General features: G+C 44.7%; 2 protein-coding genes across 2 annotated transcripts; one reads left to right on the top strand and one right to left on the bottom strand.

The window, feature by feature from the left end:
• The first annotated feature begins 1 nt into the window (after position 1).
• fkbp14 (FKBP prolyl isomerase 14) lies at positions 2-2112 on the top strand. The gene is made up of 4 exons (XM_062399272.1): positions 2-339; positions 1101-1252; positions 1341-1468; positions 1569-2112. Exons 1-4 carry the CDS (start codon positions 137-139, stop codon positions 1725-1727), a joined length of 642 nt encoding a protein of 213 aa, XP_062255256.1. The 5' UTR covers positions 2-136; the 3' UTR covers positions 1728-2112.
• A 1539-nt stretch (positions 2113-3651) lies between these two features.
• chn2 (chimerin 2) lies at positions 3652-26759 on the bottom strand. The gene is made up of 13 exons (XM_062399312.1): positions 26147-26759; positions 18711-18749; positions 17103-17158; positions 14963-14994; positions 14578-14691; positions 14166-14436; positions 9346-9429; positions 8374-8458; positions 7070-7243; positions 6393-6470; positions 6023-6160; positions 5824-5929; positions 3652-4549 (listed from the first exon to the last, which is right to left on the bottom strand). The coding sequence occupies exons 1-13, from the start codon at positions 26193-26195 to the stop codon at positions 4378-4380; spliced, it is 1398 nt and encodes a 465-aa protein (XP_062255296.1). The 5' UTR covers positions 26196-26759; the 3' UTR covers positions 3652-4377.
• Positions 26760-26988: the final 229 nt, after the last annotated feature.

Here is a 26988-nt window from a genome sequence, read left to right as displayed (position 1 = left end):
TTAACAGCTGAAGTTGGCTGCCACGTATTTAACATTCTTGCCATGCATCTATCTTAAGACCAGTGTTTATTTTGTTTTTTTAGAAACGCTGCGAGTCGCTTTTTTGTTGCATTTATGAGTCAATAAGTTGTACAGTATGAAAATGATTCTCCTCTCCATGTTGTCCACGCTGACCTCACTGTGGGTGTGTGTCTGTGGAGGGAAGCTGCCCGAGCCAGAGGTCAAAACTGAAGTTGTGCACAAACCGTTAATGTGCTACCGCAAGACGAAGTATGGAGACATGCTCCTGGTTCACTACGAGGGATTCCTGGAGAGTAACGGCACCATGTTCCATTCCAGGTGAGATAAGATAAGATCAGATAAGAGACAAGACAAGTTAAGAAAAGATACAAAAAGTTAAGTTTCAAGACAAGGTACGTTAAGAAAACCCATATTACAGCAGCAAGAGTCAAAAATAGGCATTAGTAAGTAATAATAAGTAACATGCAATGTAATGCATGCAAGAATAATACAGTGTGGCAAATGACGATGCCACAGGGCTCTCCCACACAGCCAGAGACAAAGGTGTCTCTTTAAACTTATAAACTCTTAAACTCAGAACAAACCAGCACTTCCTGCTGGAGTGGCAGCTTTGCAGCTTTGCAGCTTTGCAGCTCAGTGTCTCCCATGTCTCTGTCTCTCGTGTCTTTCTGAGGCAGCTCTTCTGCTGCCTTTTGTACCAGAGGGTCAGCTAGGAGCTCTCACCTTTGCTGATTGATTGATTTCTTCTCATACAATGATGCATGTGTTTCTGTGTGCAATTAAACCACACTCAAGGCTTAATGCAGGAAAGTCACACCATAGGGTCACTGGTTGTTAAAGCTTTTTGAATATAGTGTTTAACTTATTGAAAAAATCATAATCACATCTGTCACTATCTGTGTCAATAAGCTCTGATGCCCTAGGTATGTGTAATGTTGCTTGCAAGCAATCAAACCAACTAACAAATGGTTAGAGGGTGAGGTAAAAAGATAAAGAGCAGACTCACACAACATTTTTACTTGTAAATTGGACTGTGCTTTCTCTGATTAATCTACAACGATGTGTTTCCTTCCTGGCAGCTGGAAAGAAGGGGATAGAAATCCAGTCTGGTTCACTCTTGGGATCAAAGAAGTAATCAAAGGCTGGGATAAGGGTCTAAAGGACATGTGTGTAGGAGAGCGCAGGAAGCTGACCGTCCCTCCATCTCTGGCATATGGCAAGGAAGGAAAAGGTACAGCAACATTCACAAATGTATCGTAAAAGCTGTGGTAGGTTAATCGACCATATGGTTTTTAATTCATGTTTTTATTTGTTTACAGGCAAGATCCCTTCAGGCAGCACTCTAATTTTTGACATTGAGCTCATGGAGATTCGAAATGGTCCCAGGTCACACGACTCTTTTCGGGAGATGGATCTCAACGATGACTGGAAGCTCTCGAGAAGCGAGGTGGGAAACTCCTCTGTACTGCTTTTCCTTGTGTGTTGAGACTGCCGATATATTTGACTGCTAACAGTGAACGTCATTTTTCTTTCTGTCTGCACCTCAGGTGAAAGAGTACCTGCAGAAGGAGTTTGAGAAACACGGATACTCCGCTAACGACACGCATCATGAGGTGATGGTAGACGACATCTTCAAAAACGAGGATGAGGATGAAGATGGTTTCATATCTTCGAGGGAGTTCACCTACCAACACGACGAGCTCTGATGTCATCTCCCTTTTTTACACTAACATTATTAAATTCCTCCTAAAAAAAAAGTCACATGAACGGAGGATTTGTGAATTAAGTTCAGGGCTGTTGTACATGAACATTTTCCAGGCCTTGTGTTTTTACACCTTTGAACAGTATTGTCTTAGTTTTGTTTGTCCTTGAATGCATCTGCTCTGTTTTTGTCAGTGTGTGTAAAGTGACATCCATGATATATTTATTTCCGTTGCATCTGCTCTGTTTTTGTCAGTGTGTGTAAAGTGACATCCATGATATATTTATTTCCGTTGTGCCTGCACTGATGGTGTCACCTCTAAGTTACTTAAATCGCAGTGTCTTTTCATTTCATCAAATAAAAATAACTTGATAGTTGTCTGAACAATCCATCGGCTGAACAATTTGTGTGTGCTTTTTGAGATGGGTTGATATTTTCTGTGCATACCTCCTTTCGTCACTAGTGGGCACTGTTGTTCTTTGCTTTTGTTTCATATTTACAGATCCTCCATTGCCCAAAAACAGAGTCAATATGCTGTGAGTGGTCCTCGTCTTTGAGCTTGTTAAGGTCTCAGTGTCTATGGCAGACCAAATTATCAAAATGAAAGCACAGCCACATAAACTGTTAGTTTTTATGAAAAATAAATCATGAAGTTGTAAATTGGACAGTATTTGCCCGTAGAAAAAGGTCCAGTCAGTTGCAATGAGTAATATTAATAAATATCAAATTCCACATACAAGGTATCCAAATGTAAAACTGTCTCAACGAAGCCAGAGTAGGAAACAAAGTAAAGATGTAATACAGAAATTAGTGACCATGTTTTTTCAACTGCATGTCAAACATTACGCGAGTCCACAAAGCCAGTATTGGTTTGTCAGGATTTTAACTTGAGTTATACAAAGTGCCAAGATCTCAGAATTAGAAATAAACAACTGGAAACTATCTATTCTGCTGGCAGTCATATACGTCTCATTCACTATAAGCTATAGAGAAGTAACCTGTTGCTCAGTGGTTTAACACCCAGTGGATAGGCTACCTGATAGAATGCTATGACACTGCTGGTTACTGTACTTTATGACTTTAAACTACACCCTAACCCAAATCAAATGACACACTTCTATAAGTGATGACAGACGAGTAGGAAATAATAAATCATTGTTTTCCAGTAATTTCCAGCTCATTTATTCTTATCAAGACTGATTCACACCACTATCATTCTCAAGAATGAGGAACAGATTGGCGAGTATACTGTGTGAGCACCGGTGCAACTATTTCTCCTTAAGAGCGCCACAGTTGCAGGTAGAACTGGACAAGTAGGAAGGTTACAAAGCAAGAGACAGACTGGATGAGGTATTCTGGTTAAAACACAGAACAGGGATAAGACAATAGTTGTCACAAGATTTAAAAGAATGAGACAAGCACATACCTGTGATTCAGTGAGCTGCAGGCTACAACCAGTCAACACCTTCTCAGGGCCGGGCCTTTGGTCTGACGGAAACTCTTCTACAGTATCACAGTAGAGTCAGCTCATGTGCCGCCACAGTTACATGCTGCAGCTGAATACCTTACACCTCACCCTCCCCTTCCAAGCATGAAAGAAAACCAGTGGCAGCCTTCATTTGTCGTTAAAACTCAAAAGGTGTTCCAATCTGCACATCTCCATCTCCACCAAGGCCTGACAGCCCCCTTAGATAAAACCAATCTGCACCAGACTTCATACACTCATAAATATCAGGTCACTCAATGTCCCAGATAGTTTTTTCACTAAGACCAATGAATTATTCTATGGGATCATCTTTTAAAATTGTGATAAACTCCTTGCAATGTTAATGCAGAGATTTAGCATTTTTAGTTTGAGTGTAATCTGGTTTACAGTCAAACACACGGACAGGGGTGAACACAGGGAGGTAATGAAAACGATGGTTACGTTCTCTTCTTTTGTATTTTTATGACATCAATTCAACAAACATCATTCTCGACAGTATATATTATTGTGACAGAACATGATGCAGAGTAAAAGACAAAAATAAACATCTTTACAAAATAAATCTTTACACTTGTTGCAAAAAAGTGCTTCATGAGCTCCCGGGTGTCTCATCTGTCGTTTTTCTTATAAGCACACACAGGTGACACATTGATCATCACATGATCCTATTTAATGTCCAATGAAAGGGTCCACGCCGTTTGATTGAAGTTTGGAGCAGCGCCCCCCCCCCATAAAACCTGGATGTGCACACACGTCATGTGGAAACGTGAGCTGCTGCTGTGAAGCTTGGTTTACACAGCAACGGCTCGAGACACTGATAAGACAATGTGCCCGGGGGGGCGGACTTCACACAGCGCTGTCAGCACGACTGAGTCTACACCAGGTAGGGACAGGGAACAGCACTGGAGTCAGTTCAAAACACTGGATCATTCCCGAGTATAAAAAGTGATGGTCTAGGCTGCGCATGGAGACCGACAGGAACAAGACGATGTCGACACTAAACCCACTTCAACTAAAACAGTCATGCGAAAACGAAGCGTCTCGAGTCCAACCTGATTACAAACTATTCTGAAACTTCATTAGTATCAAGGGGGCTTGAATTCCCTCCATGACAGAATAAATGATTGTCCTTCGTTTCTGTTCCTGCGAGCGCCACATGCCTCGCTCGTCAGAATAAGACGTCTTCATGCTCTATCATGAGCTGCACCACCAGCTTCTGCTGCCTCATGTGATTCAGGGTCGTCAAGGCGTTCTGCTCCGGTGGCTGCATGAGCGTTGGACCGAAGACGATGCCCAGGTTCTCAGAATTCATTAAGTTGTCCTTTTCGAACATTGTCACCCTGTAAAAATAGAAAAAGAAAGATTTATTTTCTGATTCAAGAAAAGTCAAAAACAGAAAGAAAGATTAGAACGCGTTTTTTTCCTTTTTCAAATCTTGTGGTAATACTGTTTTAACTAGTTGGCGCGTTCCTGTGGCTTTTATCTCACATGACACATATCCTCAAAAGCAGGTTTCAAACATTTCTTGAAATAAGCAGAATAATTTCCAAATTCATTTACTCAAGGGGACGAGGAGGAGACTAATCACCATCACATTTTTTGGGGGATTTGCCCCAAAATACAGACATTCTGGGCAAGTGCAGCATGTTCTTTGAAACCATGCAAGAGACTGTATCTGGGTCATCTACCAGAAGGAATAACATGAAATGACAGATACCTCCTGAAAATTTGAACTGTGGTAGTGAAAAAAAGCAAACACTGGTAAGTGGTTACAAAGCGACGCTCCGACAGTTAGCGTAAGGATTGAAGATAGACATGGCACTAACATTGAAAGAGAGACTAAATGGGTTGGCAAGAATAATAATGTTGGCTGGTGGCCTTCCTCCTAGTACTCACTGCCTTAAGGTGTCTTTTAAAATGTCATTCACTTTCCGTTTCCTAAATGCATTTTTGTTGTAGCTCTAACTTTTTAGAGCTGGTTACAAATAAAGCCTTAATTCCATAATATATATGTGTGTTAGATATAAGTCAATGGATGACTTAGTGAGTGTTGCTGCTGCTGTACTGCACTGGTGTTTTCTTTTTTGAATAAGATCAAAGATTGAATAAGTTGATTTTTGTAACTTTTGCTTCTCAGCCACAGATTATTAAACAGTCAGTGCTCATGTGAGAAAGCGGGATTTATACAAAATTCATATCTATAAACAGATTCTTTGAGTAAACAGAATCAGGAGACGAGGGACTACGTTTTGGGGCATTCATATGCAGATAGCTGTAATTAGAGTTGAGCCCAAATGTTGCCTGGAGCTACAAAAAGTATTGCTGTTTGAATTTTGTGTGGAGAACGATTGGGGTTGTGTGATCAAATAAACTTGTCGGTGAACGGTGAACAGAAGAGTCATGGCCCAAATATTCACTGACTACATTGGAGGCCCCAAAATATTGGAACGTTGCCCCCAGAGGTTAATTCTTCATTAGACGATGGGCTCAGAGGCTTACGTGTTTTCAATAAGGTCAACAATCTATGACACGGTGGTTAGTAGCTGGATCAATTCCTTTTCAACATATTTTACAGACACCATGACAGAAATGGAGGATTTGAGTGTGATCCCACCTCTTGAGATGAGCCATCAGGTATCGCAGGGTCTCGTAGTGAGCTGGCGGGAGCTGCAGCAGACCCTCGTGAACGGCCTCCAGTCTGGAGTCAGCGTTCGGAATTTCTACATCACATTAGCAGAATGATTACTATCAGAGCTGAGCGGAGGAGCACCGACGCAGTAATGCCATGAAATTGCAGCGAGAGCAGCTCTTACTTGCAGCCTGAATAAATTTGGAGTACAAGTCAAATGTGATGACTGGAATGGGGAGGTCTCTCAAGTAGAGCTTCAAAGCACCGGCAATGATGTTGATGTCTGCGTAGGCATCGGCGCTGATGTCCGCCTTGTCCCCGTCTGTTGATGGGAAAGAAATCATTTGCGACTGACACGTCATTTTTTTATATTTGGATACAATTTGAAATAAGAGCTGCGTGTGAGTGTGTGCTGTGTGTTACAGACACAACAAACGGCTCTTTCTCACGCTGGTCTGCAGACGAAACAAGCTCCTCATTTAAAAGTATGAACCCGTGAACCTGAAACCACAGAGACCCATATCCCAGGGCTGAGAAATGGGACATTTACAAACCTCGGTCGAAGGAGAGTCTCACGTCCTCCACGTGCTCAGAGAAGCCAGACACTCGGTACAGACCTTCAGAGGTCATACCTGGGGAGGAAAAGTGGGAAACGTGTCTCAGTTAGTTTTTTTTCTAACACCCCCCCTCTCTACATCTCATGCTTCAAAATTCTTCTTTTCACACAAAGATATCACATTTCTACTGCTCAAATTGTTATCTCCAGCAAGGAAATTATGTTTTCATCCATGTCCATTTGTTTGTTAGCATGATTCAAAAAGCTAGTGGACGGATTGCCATGAAACTTGGTAAGACCCTGAACTGGGAACGTTGCGGTTTGGCTCAGGGAAGAACCCATTGTATTTTGGTTAGGATCTGGATCAGAGGGCCGATCCAGTCAAATGTTTTCTCTTTCTTTAACATTGTGAGATGAGACATGCTTTTTTTTTCACATTTTCACTGATTTCCCAGGGAATAATTCAGGGATCCTGACTGAAGAGAACATGCCGTATTAAGGGAACTGTTATCTATGAGCGTGTGTGATTTGGTGCAGCTCGACTGAACTCCAGGGAACGGTTGTGCCCCGGGGGAGGTATGCACTCCACTCAGGATTCAACAAATCAAGCTTTATGCTCTCCTTTCCTCTCTGTGATGTGATTAATGGAGTTTAAAGTGATTCCCTGCATTGTACCTCTCAGCTCTATCTCCTGAATACACATGTCCACCACCATGGGTCGCGTCGTGTTGTGAGCTTTGACAAGCGTGGTCAGGTCACAGCTGAACACCTTCTTTATCCTGCGCAGGTCCGGCTGGCAGTCGCTGGGAACCAGTTTGGAGCATTGTTTGTGTACGTTCAGGCCGCAGTCTAGCGGAGCGAGGGATAAACAGACAGAGAGAGAGAGAGAGAGTGAGATCATCCTCTGGCTGATGATAACACGATCATCACAACAGGCTAAACACAGCAGCTTGAACCTGTTTCCCAGAGTCTGCGTTAGACTGCACTGCCACGGCTAAGCTGTCACGGTGCACTGCGCCAAAGGTAGATAACAGCAAACATGGCAGCATGGGCGTGGGTTGTATGTGTGTAGTTGTAGTCACATGGAGCGAGCCGGAAAGCTGTCAGGAGCCGGGTGTGTGTAAGTGTGTGTGTGCGTTGTGTGGCAGCACAGACAGCCTGCAATGTAGAATTTGCGGATTGCGACACAGGTAGACACACGGTAAGACCCACTGTTCATCACAGAGGAGATGTTTTTACCGGCGGTCTGCTGATCGGGCTCCTCGCCCTCAGCCGGCGCTCGAAGTGAGGGAGGCGGAGGTGAGCGAGGACAAAAAAGAAGTGTTTTCCTGTTTCCCATAGCACATGAGGTGTCTGATGATAGCAGTGTTTGCCTCTGGCTTGTCAGCATGGCAAATGTCTCAACAACAAGCACTCTGTTCGGGGGGGAAGCGACCAAGTCCAGCCAAGTGCACGTTGACTTCAGGACTGGGGCTGTGCAGCAGATGCATCTTGTGACCAGGTTCTGTTGCTATATCTCTTTAAATATTAAGGCTCATGTTACCTGTGATCGACCTGCGCATGTTAGAACATGCACTTTGACGTAAATGCTGTCAGTGGACGGCATCACTTCCTTTCTTTGCGCAGTAGAGAGTCGGTTTAAACATCTCGATGCCCTTCACTATGGTACGACTATGATTAGTGTCTGGAGGGAAACAAGGAGTGATATAACAGGGGCTGATAGCAGTTGTCCCTCTGTATCGATGAGTCACTGACACCAGAATCTCAACTTGTTTGTCACAAAAAGGAAGAAAAGGAAAATACACACAAACAGGGACAAATAAGCGAAGCTCCATTTCAAATGGAAGAAGATATCTCAACATGCGTGACAGGACAGTGTTAGCCACGGATCATACACCGCTTATGTAATCCATGACTTCCGCGACTATCTTTGCGTGATCTGTGCCAGGGTGTTTGGATGGTGGGAGTGGGGGGGTTACCTGAGCAGCGGACACCCTGGGCGATGAGGCCCCACATGAAGTTGGCACAGTACTCGCACCAGTGCGGCCCCCGAAAGGTGTGTACCTGGAGATAAAGAGACAGCACAGGTTATTATGGGTGATACCAAGTATTACAAGTCACTGCTGTGTCCGCTCCTGAGCTGGAAGAACCACCCTTCTGATGAACTGGAGAGAGATTAGGTCCTGATCTCGTGCTGCAGTGGATGGGACCCCTGGCCAAATGAGAGCATTTGTATATACAAGGCAGATTAAAGGATTTACTATAATGTGTCTGGCATCTGCTCCTGGGCGATCGAATACATACAGGCAAGCCTGCGAGTCAAAACAACAGATGCCCAGTGTGACCCCTAAAACTACAGATAAGATGGCAAAGGGGGGCCCCACCTGCACACGCACACACCTTCACTGGGACTTTGAATAGGTAGCAGTGGAGTGATGAGTGACGAGGGCATATGGCAGCTGGTGGGTGGAGGGTTTTTGTTCTTTTTTCAAAGGGGAAGCATGAAAAAAGCTGGGGGGTCATAATAGCCTCTGCTTGTTAACTGAAACCCAAGATACAATTACAAGAATGTTGAGGCGCTCACAGGCAAAGAATCCCTAAATTCTCTTGTGTATATTTAAAGCCCAATAGGGCTCTTATTGTGTGAGTCACTATGTGCTATGCACTTAACCATTTTTTTCAAAATCAGCCATCAAAAACAAAAAGCTTTAAAATCGATGCTAATCAATGTGCTCCGCTGTTAATGGATTGTTCCCCTCAGTGCATATGGGTGTCAGCTGCATGTGTTCTCATCACAACAAACTGTGGTCAATAATGGGACAAACACACAACTGAAACAAAAACTCTAATGCATCTTTCTAAAAGGTTTCTTTACCCAGAGATAACAGAAACCTGCTGAAAAGTAAATTTGTCATAAGTCATCCAAGTTTTCTAAATAAAAATCTGCTCACCTTGAAGTTGTGGATCTTCTCGTAGAAGCACTGCTTCTCCGGTGTGTCTTTCAAGGCGCTCCTTCTTACCAGCGGTGAGGAGATCTGAGGACAGGAGGCCAACAGTTTAATAGGCTTCCACAGAAAAGTTCCCTTGCTCCCCAGTTTGACTCCCAGAGCCAAAGCCAGCAGCTCCTGTCGCTTCCGATCATGTTGTTTCGCCTTGTGGGTGATCAGGTCCGCCGCTGGACCTCCTCTGTTATCGTCAGCCTCCATGCTGGACTGGTCTGGGTCCAACAGACTCTCGAGCTCCTCTGGGGAGAGACGCAGGGGGGAGACGTGGGTGCTGTGCAGCAGACGCTGCCGGCAACAGCCCAGCGCAGAGGCAGCGGCTCCACTCCACTCCCCTCTGACCCGGGAGGGCGACTGATGACAGCCAGCACGAGGTTGACTCTGCATCTGGTGCGAATCCTAGAGGCAGCGGAGAGCAAGAAGAGCAGGGGGAACAGGATCGACTGCGGGCGGCCAGAGGGCAGGAGTGTGCCTGGAACAATGGCCCTCTTTCACACACCCAGAGGGGAAGAGAGAGAGGACAGGGTCTGTGATGAGGAGGGGCCAGGAGGTTGAGAGTGAGGGCGGTCGGGTGCTGTCAGGACCACTTCACACAGCTCAACGGCTCTGAAAAGCAGGATCAATAGTGCAGACGCCCTCTTTGTAGCAAAGAGCACACTCCCATTAGCACACCGCCTTCTGGACAAACTCCACTCCTCTTAACTGGAGATAATGCTCCACTCCCAGCAGTGATCACTGGGTCTTCTAACCAGTTCGCTCAGCTGCTCTAAGGTGTAAGAGTCTGACAGAGCCGAGGCTGTGTCTTCGTTATTAAAACAACCTCCAGTCGGCTGGTGGAATTTCCAGGACTGCCACGCAGGCTGGACCTTCCAGACTCTCCGACTGCAGCCTCCTCACGCCAATCACAGCCATTCGTCTCAGAGGACCAGCCCAACCAGACCATCAACTGGGATTGGGGTGGGATTACTGCCATAATCCCCACACAGGGAGTAATCCCACAGTGCCCAAATCCAAGTAAAATCCAATTGGAAGCTCATTTGTAGGTCTGCAGCCACAGTCATTTGACAGCGGGGGGGGTTGCAGTTGCTATGTTCATGCTGAATTTGTAAACAACCAGTTAACTGCACCATAAGGTTTGATGCTCTTCTAATTAATCACAAAGCTCTGTAACAACACACAGATTACACATCATACTACAAGATGAGTTACAAAAAACTAGTGAGGTTTTGTCTCAAAGGCGGTTATACACAAGAGCCAAACTTGAACATGCAAAGAATCACAAGAATATAGATTGAACAGATTTATTTAACAGGCAGGAGAGGTCAGGAAGCCGGAGAGCGCTGGATTTGTGACGATAAAGAGCTGGAGCTGAGGCCGAGTGGGGAGGCGAGGAGCGAAAGACCCCGAGGGCACCAACAAAGCTGAGATGAAATAAAAGGATTGGCAGCTTCCTGACACAGAAGCAGAGTAAAATACTGCCGTGAGCCTTGTGTGTGTACCGGCCGCTTCTATTTGTCTCCGACGTCTGAAGGCAGCAGTGAAGCACAGGCCGACGGCATATAGAGTGACGGGACAGGTGAAGATATTTGTCATTGTGGTGGACATTCTTTGAAAAGACCTACACATACCATGCAATTCTGCTCCACGGCTACGTCTGAGGGGACAGACGAGGAACAGACCACTCTGTCTGTCCGAGATATTTTAGACATGCATGTCGGAGGGAGGGAGACGAGGGACACGAAGGCTACGCGCTTTGTCTGCGGGGCAGATGGCTTCTTGTCTCTTAAAGAAGACAGTGGAAGAAAGGACACAAAAGGTGGTCACACAACAAGCCCTGCTTTCCTTTCAGTGGCTTCGACTCTTTTATTCCCCCCCCCCGAGGCTTTGTGAGCGCACAGCTGAGCGGACTTGGTTGTGAACGAGTGCTCGGAATCTTGGGAAAACTGCACAGTGGGCCCTGACACAGAGGGACAGCAGGGTACAACTATACCACATCCCAAACAATCGGGCCTTACAGCATCTCGAACAAATGGAAAAATAGACAAACAGTGACGGCCACGGCAGGAGAAGATATCCATTGCTCAAAAGAACGGAGGAAATTGTGCGAAAAGAACTCTGAAGATAAATACCCCCAATTTAAATGTCAGGAAAAGTGCACTAACAGCGCTGCGTGATGAGCAGTTGAAAATGTTATATCTGAGGATCTTAAAAAGCAGTTTCTGCCTTTTTATAGCCTGAAACTCTGAAGAGAGGACAGGTCATTATCTTAACAAACAGCAGGACAAACTTTCTTTGGAAACCTTTTCAGGGCCAGGCGAGTGAACCTGTTCGTCGAGAGCCCCGCTCACGTCGAGACTCAGATTGAACCAGAGTGCGAGTGTCAGGAGGAATGTGGCGGAGGGTTCTTTCTGGCCACCGGAGCAAATTCCAGCACACACAAGGAAAAAAGGAAACTCAGGAAGTTGATCTACAGGTCGCGTCAAGTCCTCCCTCTCACCTTCTGGGAGTATTTTAATTACACAAAAATGTGCAGTCATGGCAATGCGGAGGTATCAACCCGGCACCGAGTAAACACGTGTGAACGCTCGCGATACAGTGAAGCCACTGTGCCTGTAATGGCTGCGGGCGCGGCTGTGTAATCGGTAAACATGGAGTTCAAACAGCAGCCGCATCGAGGTCGGGTCTCTGCTTCTTCTCTTCACCTGGGCAGAAAAACAGTTTTTTACTCCCCCTCTTTTCAACAGTGACTCGCAGGTGGGGAGTCGGCCATCATCACATCCGTCACTGACTCGGATCCTCGTGTGTGATAATTTGGCAGGAGGAATAGTTAAAAAAAAAGGCCCCAGATAAGTCGCAATGTGACATTTAGAGAAAAGCTGATTTATTTGCCAAACGCTCTGAAGTTTGTTTCAGGATGGATTATCATGAATGTGACAGAAGGACGCGGTGCTGGTCGGGGGGGAAACTCACAACATTTAGCTGTGGATCTGGATCAGGTAGCAGATCACTTTTTTAAATATTGCTTTTACAATAATCTATACAAATGTATGTTTGAATCTTTATTTTTTATTTTTTTTATATTTAGAACATATTTGGTTTGGGTTGCTATCGATGAGTATGAGCAGATCCAAATTGAAAATCTGGGTGTTTATTATTTAATTTGATTTAATAGTAGGATTGTTATCAGATGTTGACCGACAATCAATGTGGAGCTGAGAAACGTCATGTGACCGAACAAGACTTGCTTTAAGTCAAGGGGACTATTGAATGTGGGCGAGTGACTTTCTAGTTTCGAAACACAGCAACACTACTTGACACTGTTCAACAGAGCGCTGTGTGTTAAGCAGACCTGGGTTAGGTCTGTTGGTCCTCGAAGGGAAGCTCTCTGCTCCAGAGGCTTCCTCGTGGTCGGCAGCAGCATCTCTAACACTGAGCTTATTTAAAACCCCAAAGAGTCGATGGACGGCTGACAGACGAACGACCATCAGGTCAAAAGTGCTGCATTAACGGCTCATGTCTGGAGTTAGAGGGGCCAAACTGAAGGCTGATGATATAAATACTGCAACCGATGCTGCTGCTGCTGCTGACAGCTCTGTCATGTGTCTGTCACTGGCTGACTGACAAACTACAGGGAGACATTTTGAAGACAAAGAATTCCTTGAGAGATAAATCTCGTCATCAAGCCGAGAGACGCGTTAAAGCCACAGCTCAGGAAGCAGGAAAGAACGAGAAAATATTGGTGTCAGTCGGTAAGAAGAGCTCAGCAGTGATTCTTAGAGCCAGGAGCCAAGTTAAGATTGCCACCTAGTGGAGGGATACTTCAAGTTTCTCTCCCTTGTTCCTCGTGACATTTCCTTGTTCCTCGTCCATGAATCATTCACAGGCTCTAATCCGACAACAGCTCACGAGTGAGAATGAATACAATGAGCTGCGTGTCTCACCTATAAGACCAGTGTGTCTGATATGCATGGCAGGCCGAGCAAAGTCCCAGTCCCCTCGGTCATCATTACCTTTCAGAGGAGGCAATGAAGCATGGCGGCAGTGAACACACCCCGAGGCAACAGCGATAATGTACGTCTCGCTCTCAGGACAAAGTGTCCTCTCAGAGACGCTGTCATCCAACTGGAAGTGGAATGGAAATGATCAGCAGCAAGGCAGTAGATCAAAACCCTGGTATTAGTGTCTGTGGAGAGGCCTGGAAGATAATGAGCACTCGCTAAGATAATGAAAAACTCAAAGACCTAAACCTCATTTCTGCTTCCATTATGCTCTGTTTCTTATAGTCTCATCTTAAAAATCATTGCATTACATTACAATTGATTTAAGTTCTACAAGTTTAATATTCGATCGATGACAGAACCGATTTTTCTGACTTCTTCTTTCAGCTTGAACAGAGAGCGGGTCTGTGATGCCCGGTCTTGCTCAAGCAGCAGAAAGTTGCAACATGACAAACAGTCACCTGGCAGGCGTTTCATGGGCAAACAGAAGCAGGTGTGGGTGCGAGGAGACGAGCTGAAGCTGGAAACTGAGGAATCTAAGCACAAGCAGGGTATGTTTGAGACTGAGCGTAGGGTTTTTGAGTGAGAGGAAAAAATGGGAACGTAAAATCAAGTCTGCTCTCAAACTGAAAATCCACTCTCTGGAAAAAAGATTGAAAAAACTAAATGTATCCCATATCCTTTCATTACCTTAGTGCAAAAATACATAAAATCAATGTAAAATAAAAATTGTGAGAATCTATATATTTGTATTTAGGTCATAAGGCTCACCCTCTCGTCTTTCTGGAAGGTGACCCTGCGTGGCTCCGTGCGCCCGCGGCTCAGCCTGTGCACCGTCTTGTCCTTGAGTAGCGAGGTGTAGCCGAGGTGCTCGTAGATGGGGTTGGTGGTCATTTTGGCGATGTACTCCGCCGCCTTGGTCTCGATGTAGAGGGTGATGAGGGCGTCGGTCACCAGGTCGTGGACCGACTCGAACCTCTTCTCCCCGACAAAGTGCTTCCCGTCGTAGAACAGGCGGTAGTTGAGGGTCTGGTGCCCGAACCTGCGGGATGTGAGACACATGGGTGACGAGGTGATTGAGCGCAGAGGGAAAGCTAAAGGAGGTGGAGACGGAGCGAGCTGTGGGCTGCTGATGGAGGCGACCTTTCAGGGAACCCTGTGCTGCATGCTGATGTGTCCGTACCTCAAGGCCAAGGTGTGCGTCCCCGGCTGTCTCTGGCTCTCCCTGATGAGGTAAGCCCCCTCGACTCCCACCAGCAGCTCATCTGCATACTCCCGAGAGATAATGCCATGAAATCTGTGCAAAAAAAAAAGAATACATAGAGGGTATAACTCTTCCTCCAGTGTGAATTTGTCCTCACAAAGACAAAGAAGTACATAGTGGATGTTAAGCTCAGGCTCTAATTCAGAGTATCGAGACAAAGCAGACACATAAAACACACGTCTGCCAAATTTAACCTCAACCACATCTGATGCAAGGCAATAACGCTGGATAACATCCGCCACTGCACAGCCATATTTGAAAAGAAGTCACGAGAAACGATGACGGTGATGAAGTTACTACTCACTCTCTGCCATAGTATTTGGGTCGGGTCTCCATCTGCAAACCAGAAGAAGAAGAAGAAATATTGGCTGGAACCTCGGAGATATGAAAGCTCAATTAAACGGCTTCGCCAAACTGTTATTACAGCCCTGTCTTTTGAAAGATAGAGGAGTCGACACCACAGAGCAGATTATCTGCAGCCATGCCCCCACGTCTATTCGCGGCTACCAAACCATGAAGCCAACTCCAAGAGGGCACAGATGAATAAGAGGCGACGTGAGATAGAAATAAAAATCGCTGATGGATGGCCAGCTGCAAACAATTCATATTTAGTGTGTTAGTGTGTCACGCCGGGGTGCGTGCAGCGTGTCTGTGTTGCAAATCTTTGGCGCGGCATATGGCGAACAAACATTTCTCATTTCCAACACGACGTAAAACAACATCAGGCGGCATTAAGATTCTGACGTGAGAATAATGGACTATAAACAATTTAATTATCTATACTCCCTCTTTGCTGTTCACAAAGTCAGTGTGTGAAACCACCACAGAGGTCCCGCGTAAAATCTCGTAGAAGTCACAGCTATGATCATCGTGGTTTTTACGGGGGGGAACACTTCGGTGATATGTCAAACATCATTTTGTACTTTGAATTAATGAGAAGCTAATCTCACTCAGCCAGCGCACCGCTTTCACTCCGCTCATCAAAGCGTGGCGGGACTGGAAATGGGATGAGGCATGGATCATTTCTGGTCAACTATACAATGGAAGACCGGCAGCGAGGGCACCAACCAGTAGAGGAACTGGTTCCAGTAGCTTTATATTCACAGAGCCGGGGGAACTTGCTTAATAGGGCATATGCCAAGATAAGAATGTTCACATTATATGTCACATTATTATTCCAGTGGTGGGATGTAAGGAGGTACATTTACTTCATAACTGTACTTGAGTACATTTTTCATGTATCTGTACTTTACTTAAGAAGATTTCTTCTTCTCATCTTACACTTAGCATTTGACTCAACTACACATCAGCGAACATCTGTACTCTCTACTCTTACAATGTGCTGATACATGTTCACATAGTTATTTTTTAAGTAATCTCTGGCTCACTGATCCGGCATCACTGGTGAAGAAACACCTCAACTGGATTAAGAGGAGGCCAAGATGATGTAATCAGATGCATTAGGCAATAGGCTACACTCTGCAGGTACTTGTACTAATTTCACTACTACACTTATTTTACTCAAGTAGAATAGTGAATGTGACACTTTTACTGCACTCAAGTGCAATTTTGACTGAATATTTGTACTTTTATTAAAGTACAATTTTTGAGTTCTTCTTCTACCACTGAATATTTATTTTAAGTTTAAAGACTGAGTGAAAGTTTTAAACTCTTATTTATGCGCACAGAATGACAAACACTTGATAAACATAAGCATTATATGAATATAAATTTTACTTTTGTTATATTGCTACTGATGAAAAATACCAGCTTAAATAAACAACTAACCACTGATCTTTTTTGAGAAAGACTAAAACATGTTCTGCACTTTTCACTACAACGTCCTCCTTAATATATAAAGCGGTCTAAAGCACGCTGCCATGCCTTGACTTTCTAACACTAGGACTGGATTTAAACAATTGTTCCTGAGGTGTGGGAGGTCCGAGCTGCAGCGAGTCACTCCCTGAAGGTTCCTGACCGGTCTGGCTTCCAGCTGCCAGGCTCAATCATTTCCTGGTGAATGTTTTTTGCAGGCTCAAACCTGAGAGGGAGAACTGCAAGCTGTAGTCTGGCTGTAGTCTGGCCGACTGCGTTTTAAAAAAGGCAAAGGGTGAGAAACCTTTGTCGTTAAAAGGAAATAAATGAGTCCAGCAGGTGGTTCAGTTTGTTAAAGTGCCTGCTGGTTGAAATAATCGTAAAAAACCTTCACAGGCTGGTGCTTGAAACTTCATTGTTACATGAGTTCTTGTGTGTTTGTCTAATTAATTCAAATCATTAACAGTCACTGGTGGAAAAAACTGATCAATGAGTACTTTAACATCTGGTAGAATATGGGACAAAGGCAGCTTCCATCCTACTGAATATTAAATTTAACAAAATCGGAAAGCAATCATTTCAGCCTCATACAGGGTTTCTATTGTGTGAAGCTTTATAAATGCACTGACCTCCTGAGGACACGTGATCCTCTTTGGTCTCGGGGCTTCCTGCTGGAGCTGGTACACTGGTAGAGAAATATACACACGTGTTATTTAAGGCCTTCCTCCCCTCTGAGGTGCATACACAGTTTAGTGCAAGTTGTAATTATACACATAACAGGCTCAACACACACTTACAGATGGAGGAGACTCACTGCTGCAGTGCACAGGACTCTACTGGACACTTAACAGCTTAAGTCCAGCTCCTGAATGCAGCTTTTTCAGGCAACATGGTAGAAATGGAGCTATTGGCTCGGATATGCAAGACTCAGCAGTCAGTGGTTTACATGACAGAAGCCGTGAAGTACATCTGTTATCCGTCTGAGTGAATTAAGATCTCCTTTTAGCACTGTAACAAAAGTCCTTCCACTTACATATACATGAATGTTGTATTTCTGTGTCTTTGCTCTACTTAAAGTAATGAAGTAGCTGCAGGCGTAGTGATCCACACAAACACCTCACTAGCCTCACGGAATTAGTACGTTACAATTAGTGATTAAAAAGGGAGCGAAGCCAAAACACTACTGCTGTTTCTGCTGTTTCCCCGAGAAACTGGAGGTCTGTAGGAAATACAGAAACACGACCACAACAGAGGAGTCAGTGGCCGACTCCCAGTGTGGTTTCCTTCTTCAGAGCCAATTTTTCATCCTATGTGTGTCCAGAGCTGGAGATTCTCTTACGGTCACAATTGTAAACCAGACTCTGTGTAAATATCCAGCAATTATAACAGTTTTATGGCATAATGCACTTCCTGCTAGATGTTTGGTGTTTGATGCCTTGTGTCCTTTTCACCAACAACAGCCCGTCCCACTGTAAAGAAATCACTGTGAGCGGTTGAGCTGTGTGTTTTCGATTCAGATTCTGCAAGCAGGAGGAACGAGGACCCTGACTGTGTACAACGTCCCGGATCCTGACATTCTCACGTTCTGTCAGGCTGGCTCGAGCTGAGCAGAGCGAGATCTGGACATCGCCCATTCCTGTGACACAGTGAGCGCTAAAAATACCTCGGCAGAGAAGTCAGGAGAAGATGGGCCTCGAGAAATGTTGCTGCAGAAAAAGTGCGTAAAAATATAAAAGCTATGAAGTGCGACCGGTTTGAACAAAACGCTATCGCTCCGAGGACAGAGGCAGCTTTTTTGTGCTTCACCGAAAATGCATCACATATATTGTGAAGTGTCTCCATGCTTCCTCCCACATTGCGAAAACCCAGTATAATGAGGTGGGTGTTGTGAGGACTGAGCCGCTTTGCAGGCAGAAAATCTTGTTTTCCTGCATGATGGTAACCTATTTTACTCAGAGAGCAGGGATCTGCTGCTTTACCTTTGTGCATTCTGTGAATGTGATGAGCGGGGGCGGATGTGTTTGAGCCTTTGCCTTTTGTGCGTGTGTGTGTGTGTCGCCGTTTGGATCCGTGCAGTGTGTCTAATTGCACTATGCACACAACGAAACCCTAAGTATAGAAACATTTTTTATTTATAGGCCATAAACAAATGTGCTGTTAATAAAAGAAACTACACTGCAGGCCAACGCCAGGTTAAAACATTCACAATCAGCAGATAAAAGGAATGAATTACTCACGGTAGGACTTCCATATGGGCGGCTGGTAATCCTCAGGGTCTGTAAAACACAAAAATAGAGCAGGTCTGTGTTATGAACTCACAGTGGTGTTAAATAGACTGTGTCCTGCTTTCTCTCATTATAATCTCAATTTCTATCTCTGCTCCCACTGGACATGTGAGCCCCTCAACGTGCTTGTGTCACCGTTGTTTATCCCGCTTATAATTATGCCTGTGTCTTCACAATGGGCGGCTGCCACTTAAGTTGCACCACTGAATACATCTCTAATCCGTGTCTCTGCTTCAAGGACAATCAATGCAAGCGTCCACTTGTTTCGCTGAGCTTCATCTCGGCACTCACCTGATCTATATCACCTGCCGGCAGCAGGAACCCGAATAACACAACATCCCCATCCTGGTTCCCGGATAAGAATACTAATTCACCAATTACAATTAAGGGAAGTAAACACAATTTACATCCCGGCACTAACAGCAAGACGCTTCCTCTGGGAAATATAGCGGCTGATTTATGATTATGTTAACACATTCCTGGAATACATGATGGAGCGTGCTTCTACAGTATATTAGCTTAAAAAGAGAAGGAGAGGTGATAAGGTAAATGTTCTGTGGCTGCAGGATAATTTACTCCATCACCTCCTCGGTGGAGTAATGACTTGTAATAAAATGTGTCACTAAATGAGTCAAAAATATGGCAAAATGTGCCGCTGCGCTACACCGCCAGGGATGTCATAAAACAAGCGGTCCTTAATATGACACAAAGGGTGAAACGTGTTTTTACTCACAATATAATAATGACGGTGATGCTGAAAGTTTTTCCACACAAGGTCCAACTTGATCGTTCTTTCCATAAACTGTACATAAAGATGGACGACATGAGGATGTGTCATAAACCCGCCTCCTCCATGTTAGTGAATGGGACACGGACTAAACTAAAAAGACAAAGAACACCTCAAGTAAATTTGTTTCTAAATGCAACTTTGGTTTTACACATTTCAATGTATATTTGATGCTATAAAACGACTGACTTGTGATCAGCCTAGTGAGACCTCGACACCGCGGCTCTATTCCTCTAGTCTATTCTAAGCTAGTGAGATTATAGTGGGAGGAGGTGGAGACGTGTTTTTATGTACAGTGTTTGTTTTTTTCCAAAGCTTTTATTCACATCTCACTCCCTGTATTGAAGAAGGGCCACGAGATGCAGTTTAAAGCTTTGGACAGGACAAATAAATTGGACCATGTGTTTTTTAGTCTTCGGTTTCCAAGGTCAAGAATGAAGCTATGAAGATAATGAGCTAAACAAACTGGTTTCACACGGTGAAAATGATTTGGTGGTATTATCTGTATTCAGCAGTTTCATAGCAGGTCTTGGCCCATTTACACACAGCTTTTCATTGCGTGTTTAAAGGTTACTGCATGTGCTGCATGCTCAGTATGTCAGCATGATAATGGCGCTGTGCAGCTACAACCGGCCCGATGATGCCTTGGGCCAAATGCACGAAATAGCTGCAATGATAATTAATGCTTCATCTGCCTCTCAGATCTTAACCGTGATTATCCATCTTTCATCACACTCCCTCCGCCGCTGCTGAAAGATCCAGCTGACTGTGTGACTGATGAATCATGTTGATCCAGAAGATTCATTTTAAACATTCCTTTGCACTCAGCGGTTCATTGGCACCACACCCCTCTGGCCATAAAACACACCTGAGCACAGAGAGGGAAGGATTTAATGGGAACTAGTGAGAACTTACTGCATGTGGGCACTGACGTACAGGCAGAGACAACTGGGAAAGGAGCTCAGAGAGAGTATTAAACCTGTAACATTAAAATAACTCTTGTATATTCTTGTTCTTTTTCCATTTGTTTATGTAATGACACTTTAAGTGCAGGCAGAGTATTTGCTTCACGCAGTTGTTTCAGCTCACTACAGAGTTTGAGTGGAGGCTGTTTGGAAAATTATTAAAACTAGGTCACGGCCAATGTGGGTTTTGAGGAGGGCTACACCGGTTTGAATGGCTCTCAGTAGAAATCAGCCCCCCCTCCCAGGCCCAACAGTCTCCTCCAATTCAAACAAGCCTCACCGAACTGCACAATCTCATAGAAGTCAGTCCCCCGTTGTACCTGATGATGAATAATTCCCTGTCAAACAGGGAAAATGTTGAAAAACTTGCAACGCTGAAGAAAGCGTAAAACAGAATCCTGGATCTGCCCCCTGATCGAAATCCAAATTTAACGGGTTCTTGGGGATGATTGCCGACTATGAAACAGACAAACGAAGGCCAATGAAAACAAGTAAAATAGCAATGATTCCCAAGATGTCATCATCAAACCCTTACGACAAAGGATTGTAACTGAGGCTTGACATTTTACAGTTTAAGCAGAAACCTTATAATAAATATAGTATATTATAAGAAAACACACATACAAACAGATATATAGAGCTTGAAAGAGGAAAATAAAACATTTTTTCACGTAACATGTAATTAATGCACATCTTCTCTGAATTCTTCATTCTTTGAAATATAAGTTTTCTTATCAGCAGAAATAAAGCTTGGTTTGTCTATGAAAGGTTCACTTCTGACAATTTGCATTGTCCCGTCAATCAATCGGGTTTTAATTCAAAAAGACAAGCTAGGTGCATATATAATCATAAGCTGAATAATTATGCAAATGCTGAAAAAGGTAGCTGAACTGAGACATGGAGTTTTTAAAAGGGTAAATATTTGCTCTGCAGCCCTCCACAGAACGTCTACCTTCAAACTCAACTTTATATCCCCCAGGCTGATTGCTGATGTGTGGCCAAGCTGCCCTGGAAAATGTATTGTCTTAATGCTCAGGCTTTGTCACTGTGTGTTGCAGTGGCAACAGTCTGAGATATTTATTGCACTGCAGCTTGTTTAAAGAAAGTGAATTCATCTGGTCGGCTGCCAAATATTCTCTTTTCAATCTGATTCTTTTTAATGATGAATGGTATTTCAGTCTGGAACTCTGCATCGGCTTATAGCGGCACACGCTCGCACAAACACACACACACACACACACACACACATTGAGCTACACTGTGTACACCCACACTCCAACGAACACACATATACACATGTAGGAATCCAAGGAACATCAAAAAGAATTTCTAAGTAGCTCAGAGTTTTGTGTGGAGCCTGATGATCAGGAGGCATTTGAAATTCTGGAGCAGCCAGGAGGCTCTTCCCCCCCCCGGAAGAAAGTGCTATTAATTGTGTTGCCCTCCATTATGCACCAGTCAGAGACATTCAATAAAATAATTACCGGGGGCTGTTTGCTTTGGTGACAAAGGGAATAGGAGATGAATGAAAATGAAGACTTTTATCCCCTGAGATAACGTCTGCATCCACAGTCTGGGCACGAGCAAAAAATAAAAGGATTCCACTCCAGCTTGTAACACATGAGCGCGGATGTGTGTAACGCGTGCACGGCTGACGCCAGCTCAACTGGCTCAGAGCGTTTCATGCAGAAAGGGAGAACAGGTATTTTAAAACCAGGCTGTTTTCACTGTGTCACCTTGTTCAACTTAAAGGTTTATAAGAGTGGAAACGTGCCAGCGTCTCCTCATGAAAGAATCAGTGAGGTCGTGTGGGCCATGTTTCCACCTTGTGTTTGTGTGCACCTGCTCCTCTATGTCGGAGTCGGGGGGTGGATGAGTTCATCACTCAGGCTGAGGGTGAGGGAGTTTGTGTTCTTTGTCTCTGCTCTTCTGGTGACACGGATCCTGAGGGTCAATCTCATCAACACCATGACAAAGTAATAAAGAGGAAGATAATGTAGGTGACTAAATTGGTTGTTATGTGCTGCACCCCACCCAGGCATTTATATCCATTATCTATATCCCCGGATAAACACGTCACCAGCGGATTGCAGGGTCAACATGCGGAGACAAACCACGATCACAGTTTAGATCAATTTAGTGTTTCCAAATAAACAAACCCCGATCTGCATGTCCTTGTTCTGTGGGAGGAAGCCGCAGGAAGCCGGAGAAAACAAACACACCCTTCACCTCCTGATTTTTTACCTTGTTAGTAAATCTTGTTCTCTGTTCTTTTCCAAACCGAAGTAATTCACAAGGGTGAAGAAATACTGATTTCACAGTCCAGTGAGAAGCATTTTAACGTGACCTCACCTCACAGCACCTTCATGGTTTAGAGGAGTCGACACTGATTTGTGTGTAAATGCCAGTACTTTACTGTTGTTTTCCCATTTCCAATATCTTCCCTCCACAGCTCATCCCAGCCCAAAGAGACCCTCCCTCCATCATCTGTACCACTAATCTTTTGAAGGACGCATGGGGGCTGGAGCTGATCCCAGCCGACATCGGGGGAGATGCAGGGTGCACCCTGAAGAGGTCACCAGCCCATCACAGAGCCAACATACAGAGACACACAATATCCACACTCACAATATGGTCATTTTACAGACTTCACTGGATCCATTTCCTATCTGTATGACTGGGCTGTGCAGAGAAAACCCAGCCAGACACGGGGAGAACATGCAAACTCACACTCACAGTGAAAGGCCCCGGCTGAACCAGGATCCGAACCGGGACGCCCCTCATCCTGGTCCAAATAATGGGAGTTGTCTAATGTCTATACATGATTTGGCAGTAAAAATGAAACTACACACTCACTTATATAATTCACATGCAGAAATAACACATTCTGGAGTAGAGCCACTGATACATGTATCACAAACACACCCTCACAAACACACAGACACAGTGGGATGCAGCAGAGCTGCAACAGAGAGACCATCTGTGTATTACACCAGTCCAAAACAAGCGGGCTGACAGAGTACTGGTACTGACAAGATAATATGTGACAGGTATGAGGGCGACTCTGTGGAGTGCACTATATGTGCTGCACGGCTGGGCTGTACACACCCAGTGAAACTGCAGGTTCTGCTGTTTACAAAAAACTGTGGGTGAGTTCTGACATTTCCTTGTGTCACTGCAGGAGCCTGTTGTTGTAATTAATGGGCTGGTTTACTTCGGGGACTAAGTGGCTCCCTCTCTGCTGCTGTAAAACAAGCAGATAATTTTAGTAAGCCATCGTACATGACACAAATCCCTGCCTACATGATTTACACTGGTGAGGACATGAAAGTAATGGAAGGAATTTGAGGTGAAATGCAGCATTTTGCCAGAAACATGTGCAGGATGGTGTCGAGCCGACCGCCCCTCTCTCTGTAATTCTGGCCAATTTCGTCATTTAAGGCCCGGAGCAGAAGGCATACTTTCATGCTCTATCCCACAATTTATTTTCAAAGCTTTATTTCCTGGAGCCGTTTAGAAAATGGTAGGCTGCTGCTGGTACAGTCCCATGCCCAGCCGTGCCAGGAATTTGTAGGAATCTCCCTGATCTATATGAACGGCCAGAAAAATATCTTTCCAGAGAAAAGAAGAGTTTGCAAAACACAATGTAAGCTGTAATCATGTTGCAATCTTCTCAATTTGTCTATCATTTCTGCCTTAAACATAAATTAGAGTTCTTCAGAGCACGTGTTCAATGCAGGTCACACGCTATATAAAGCAGTTTGGGAACATAGCATTTTGGAAAATTCACAGGGAGGACAGGAACACCACCTTTATTGCAACAAACAGAAAAGTTAAATGAACTTTAATTACACACTGTCGCCTGAAAAGCCCCAAAACCTAGAAAACTGCATAGACTTCTGATGAGAAGCAGCAGAAAGAGCTTCACCGTGAGCCCCGGGTTTTCAGCCAGAGCAGACGACCTAATACGGAGCAGAAATTGAGCCTTGATGCATTTTTTTGAGTCAAATGCCTCATAGACAAGATTATTCAAATGTTGCGTCTGACTGCCAAAGAGCTTCGGCATGAAAATAATAATACCCTTGTGACAACCACTCCATCCCTGGCAGCAGCGCAGCTTGCAACCTCTGATAATTATATTGAGAGCCCCACGGTAATGACAGCCCTCCGGTGCCACAGAGAGAAAAGACTTTCCTCTTAAAGCATCAGCGGTCAAACAGTAAAACCCTGCTGCCTTCTGCAATGCACACATGAGATAATGCTTTGTGAGGCATGCGGTCACCACGGGTTATATCAGCTTGGAATCGACTGTCCGTCCCTCCCATTGGGCCGTACCTTGGGAAATGGGACTCTGCTGCGTGGGATGCATGGAGAGAACGAAAGTCAAACAAACATTCTGTAATCCTATAAAAGGTCCCACATCCTCAACGTGCTGGGATCAATTTTAACTGTTGTTGGGTCACATTGTGCATATTCTGTGGATGTCATTTTCTGGGGTAGAAAGTGAAATATTGGTGGAAATGTAAAAAAAATCTCAAGTGCTGAGCTTGGTGTTATAAATCACACACGCAAAGACACAACACATTAAGCATTTGTCAGCCCCTTACCAAAACCTAAACCCTCACAACTTAATGCCTAACTTTAACCTTAACCCTAACCCTTAACCCTTAACCTAATTATAACCTTAAGAGCAAGTCTGAACCCTCAAAAAACCCTTTGAAAAAAATGAGGAGCGGTAAAAATGTACTCTCTTTCCCAAAATGTCCTCGGGTCAATGCTCGAAATGGTCCTCACAAATATACAAGTACAAGTACACGCTGTATCTCACACACCCATGCCTCTGGTGGCTGGGGGGGCTTCAAACAGAGCAGTGATGGAGGAGTTCGTACTTTAGACCCTGGCAAACATGAGCTGAGCGTTCCACTCACACAGGATGGGATGTTCACAGACACAGGGTTGCTCTTTCAGTCTGGGCTTGTTTGAACAGCTGCTAACCCACTTTCTGTTCCCATGCTGGGGAAATACAAACCTGGAAATGAAGTTTTAACAGCCAAATTCAATACTAATCAATTAACTATACCTCATTTTGTGCAAAGGGTATCAGATTTGGAGTCTCATGCACACTGTGTTACATCACTGGACCATGGCCCAATATCATCCTCCCCCAGTCCGTTGCTGCTGCTGCGTGTTTTGGGGAAATAAATGGTAGACTACTCAGGCCAAAGATAATCCTTAAAGCCAGCCAAGTGCAAAGTCAATAAGGGAATTATGGAGATGATTGGCCATCTAATGATAATATCCAAAAACCCAACGTCAGGCTAAGTGCATCCCACAACCTTATAATCCAGCTCCAAAGACGTCCTTTCCCTCCACACGTTTCCATCACTCAGTCAAAGCACATGGGAATGTATTCATACCCATAATCCTACAGCACAGCAGTCACATGGAGCCACTCTAATGTCTTTTTAATGGCACATGTGACATGCAGATGGAGACATGTAAAGATGCCACATAACCTGGTGCGTATTATTATTATTATTAGTATGATTATTAGGATTAGTATGATTAGTATGATTATTATGATTATTATTATTGTGTCTCAGTCTAGCCTGGATGTGGGTCATGTGAACTCTCACCAGAGGACACAGATGAACCCGAGAGGCTGGAGTTGCTGGATGCTGCCATCACCCCCGGTTTCACGGCTCGGTCACTCCGGTGTGGCCGCGGTGCGCTCGCAGCTCCTCGTCCCCGCCGGCGCCTCCATGTCCCTCGCGTCCCAACGTGCCTTCACCCCCCGACGGCTGGCGCACCGCTGAACCAGACCTATATCGCCCGGAATCCCGAACCGTCTTCAATCTGCTCCCGTTCCGCTCCTCGCCGTGCGCCCTGGCGAGGCGCTCACGCTGCCGCATGCACCGCACTGTAGCCCCGGGATAAAAAACAGTCTTGACAGGCTGCGGGGATGTGGTGCGTGAATCAGGGTCTCCAACGCGTTTCACTCACATTGGGTGTGTGGGTCTGGAGAAGTGTGCCATGGAGACACCAGCTATGGTTTCCATGTGCCACTTTCAGGGTTGTAATAAACACACCACACTGCAGCGTAGACGCGCCTTCTTAAAGTGAAAGTTTGGAGCAGGGTTGACAGACGTCAGCAAAATAAGATACCCAATCAAACCGATTTTGGTTCAGTGAGTGAAATCCAACTCAGACGTCATGTTTCTCTTGGAAGCCGCAGTCAGATCAGATTCATGTAAAATCTCAACCGGATAAACCACATTGCTGCAGCTTGGGCATATTTTCAGATATCCTATGTCATGTTGGTGGAGGGAGTCAGAATCCATCTTTGCGTGTATGTTTGCGCCATCTGCTGGGCTTCCCTGTCCCCCGTGTGACTCCAGCCTAAAGAAAAACATGCATGTGGTGTCTGCAAGTTTTGTATTTACTCATTTATCAGATGCTTTTAACGAAAGCAACTTAC

Source organism: Platichthys flesus, chromosome 11 (genome assembly GCF_949316205.1).
Source record: "Platichthys flesus chromosome 11, fPlaFle2.1, whole genome shotgun sequence".
NCBI lineage: Eukaryota > Metazoa > Chordata > Actinopteri > Pleuronectiformes > Pleuronectidae > Platichthys > Platichthys flesus.
This window is presented reverse-complemented; position numbering and strand designations above follow the sequence as displayed.

Excerpts from the sequence above, each read along its gene's own strand:
- fkbp14 (XM_062399272.1), top strand. The coding sequence starts at position 137 with ATGAAAATGATTCTCCTCTCCATGTTGTCCACGCTGACCTCACTGTGG. Across the intron at positions 1,253-1,340 it reads ATATGGCAAGGAAGGAAAAG|GCAAGATCCCTTCAGGCAGC; the intron begins GTACAGCAACAT and ends ATTTGTTTACAG. Across the intron at positions 1,469-1,568 it reads GGAAGCTCTCGAGAAGCGAG|GTGAAAGAGTACCTGCAGAA; the intron begins GTGGGAAACTCC and ends TCTGCACCTCAG.
- chn2 (XM_062399312.1), bottom strand. The coding sequence starts at position 26,195 with ATGGCAGCATCCAGCAACTCCAGCCTCTCGGGTTCATCTGTGTCCTCT. Across the intron at positions 14,995-17,102 it reads GGATCACGTGTCCTCAGGAG|ATGGAGACCCGACCCAAATA; the intron begins GTCAGTGCATTT and ends TCTGGTTTGCAG. Across the intron at positions 6,471-7,069 it reads TCAGGAGATAGAGCTGAGAG|GTATGACCTCTGAAGGTCTG; the intron begins GTACAATGCAGG and ends TTTCCTCCCCAG.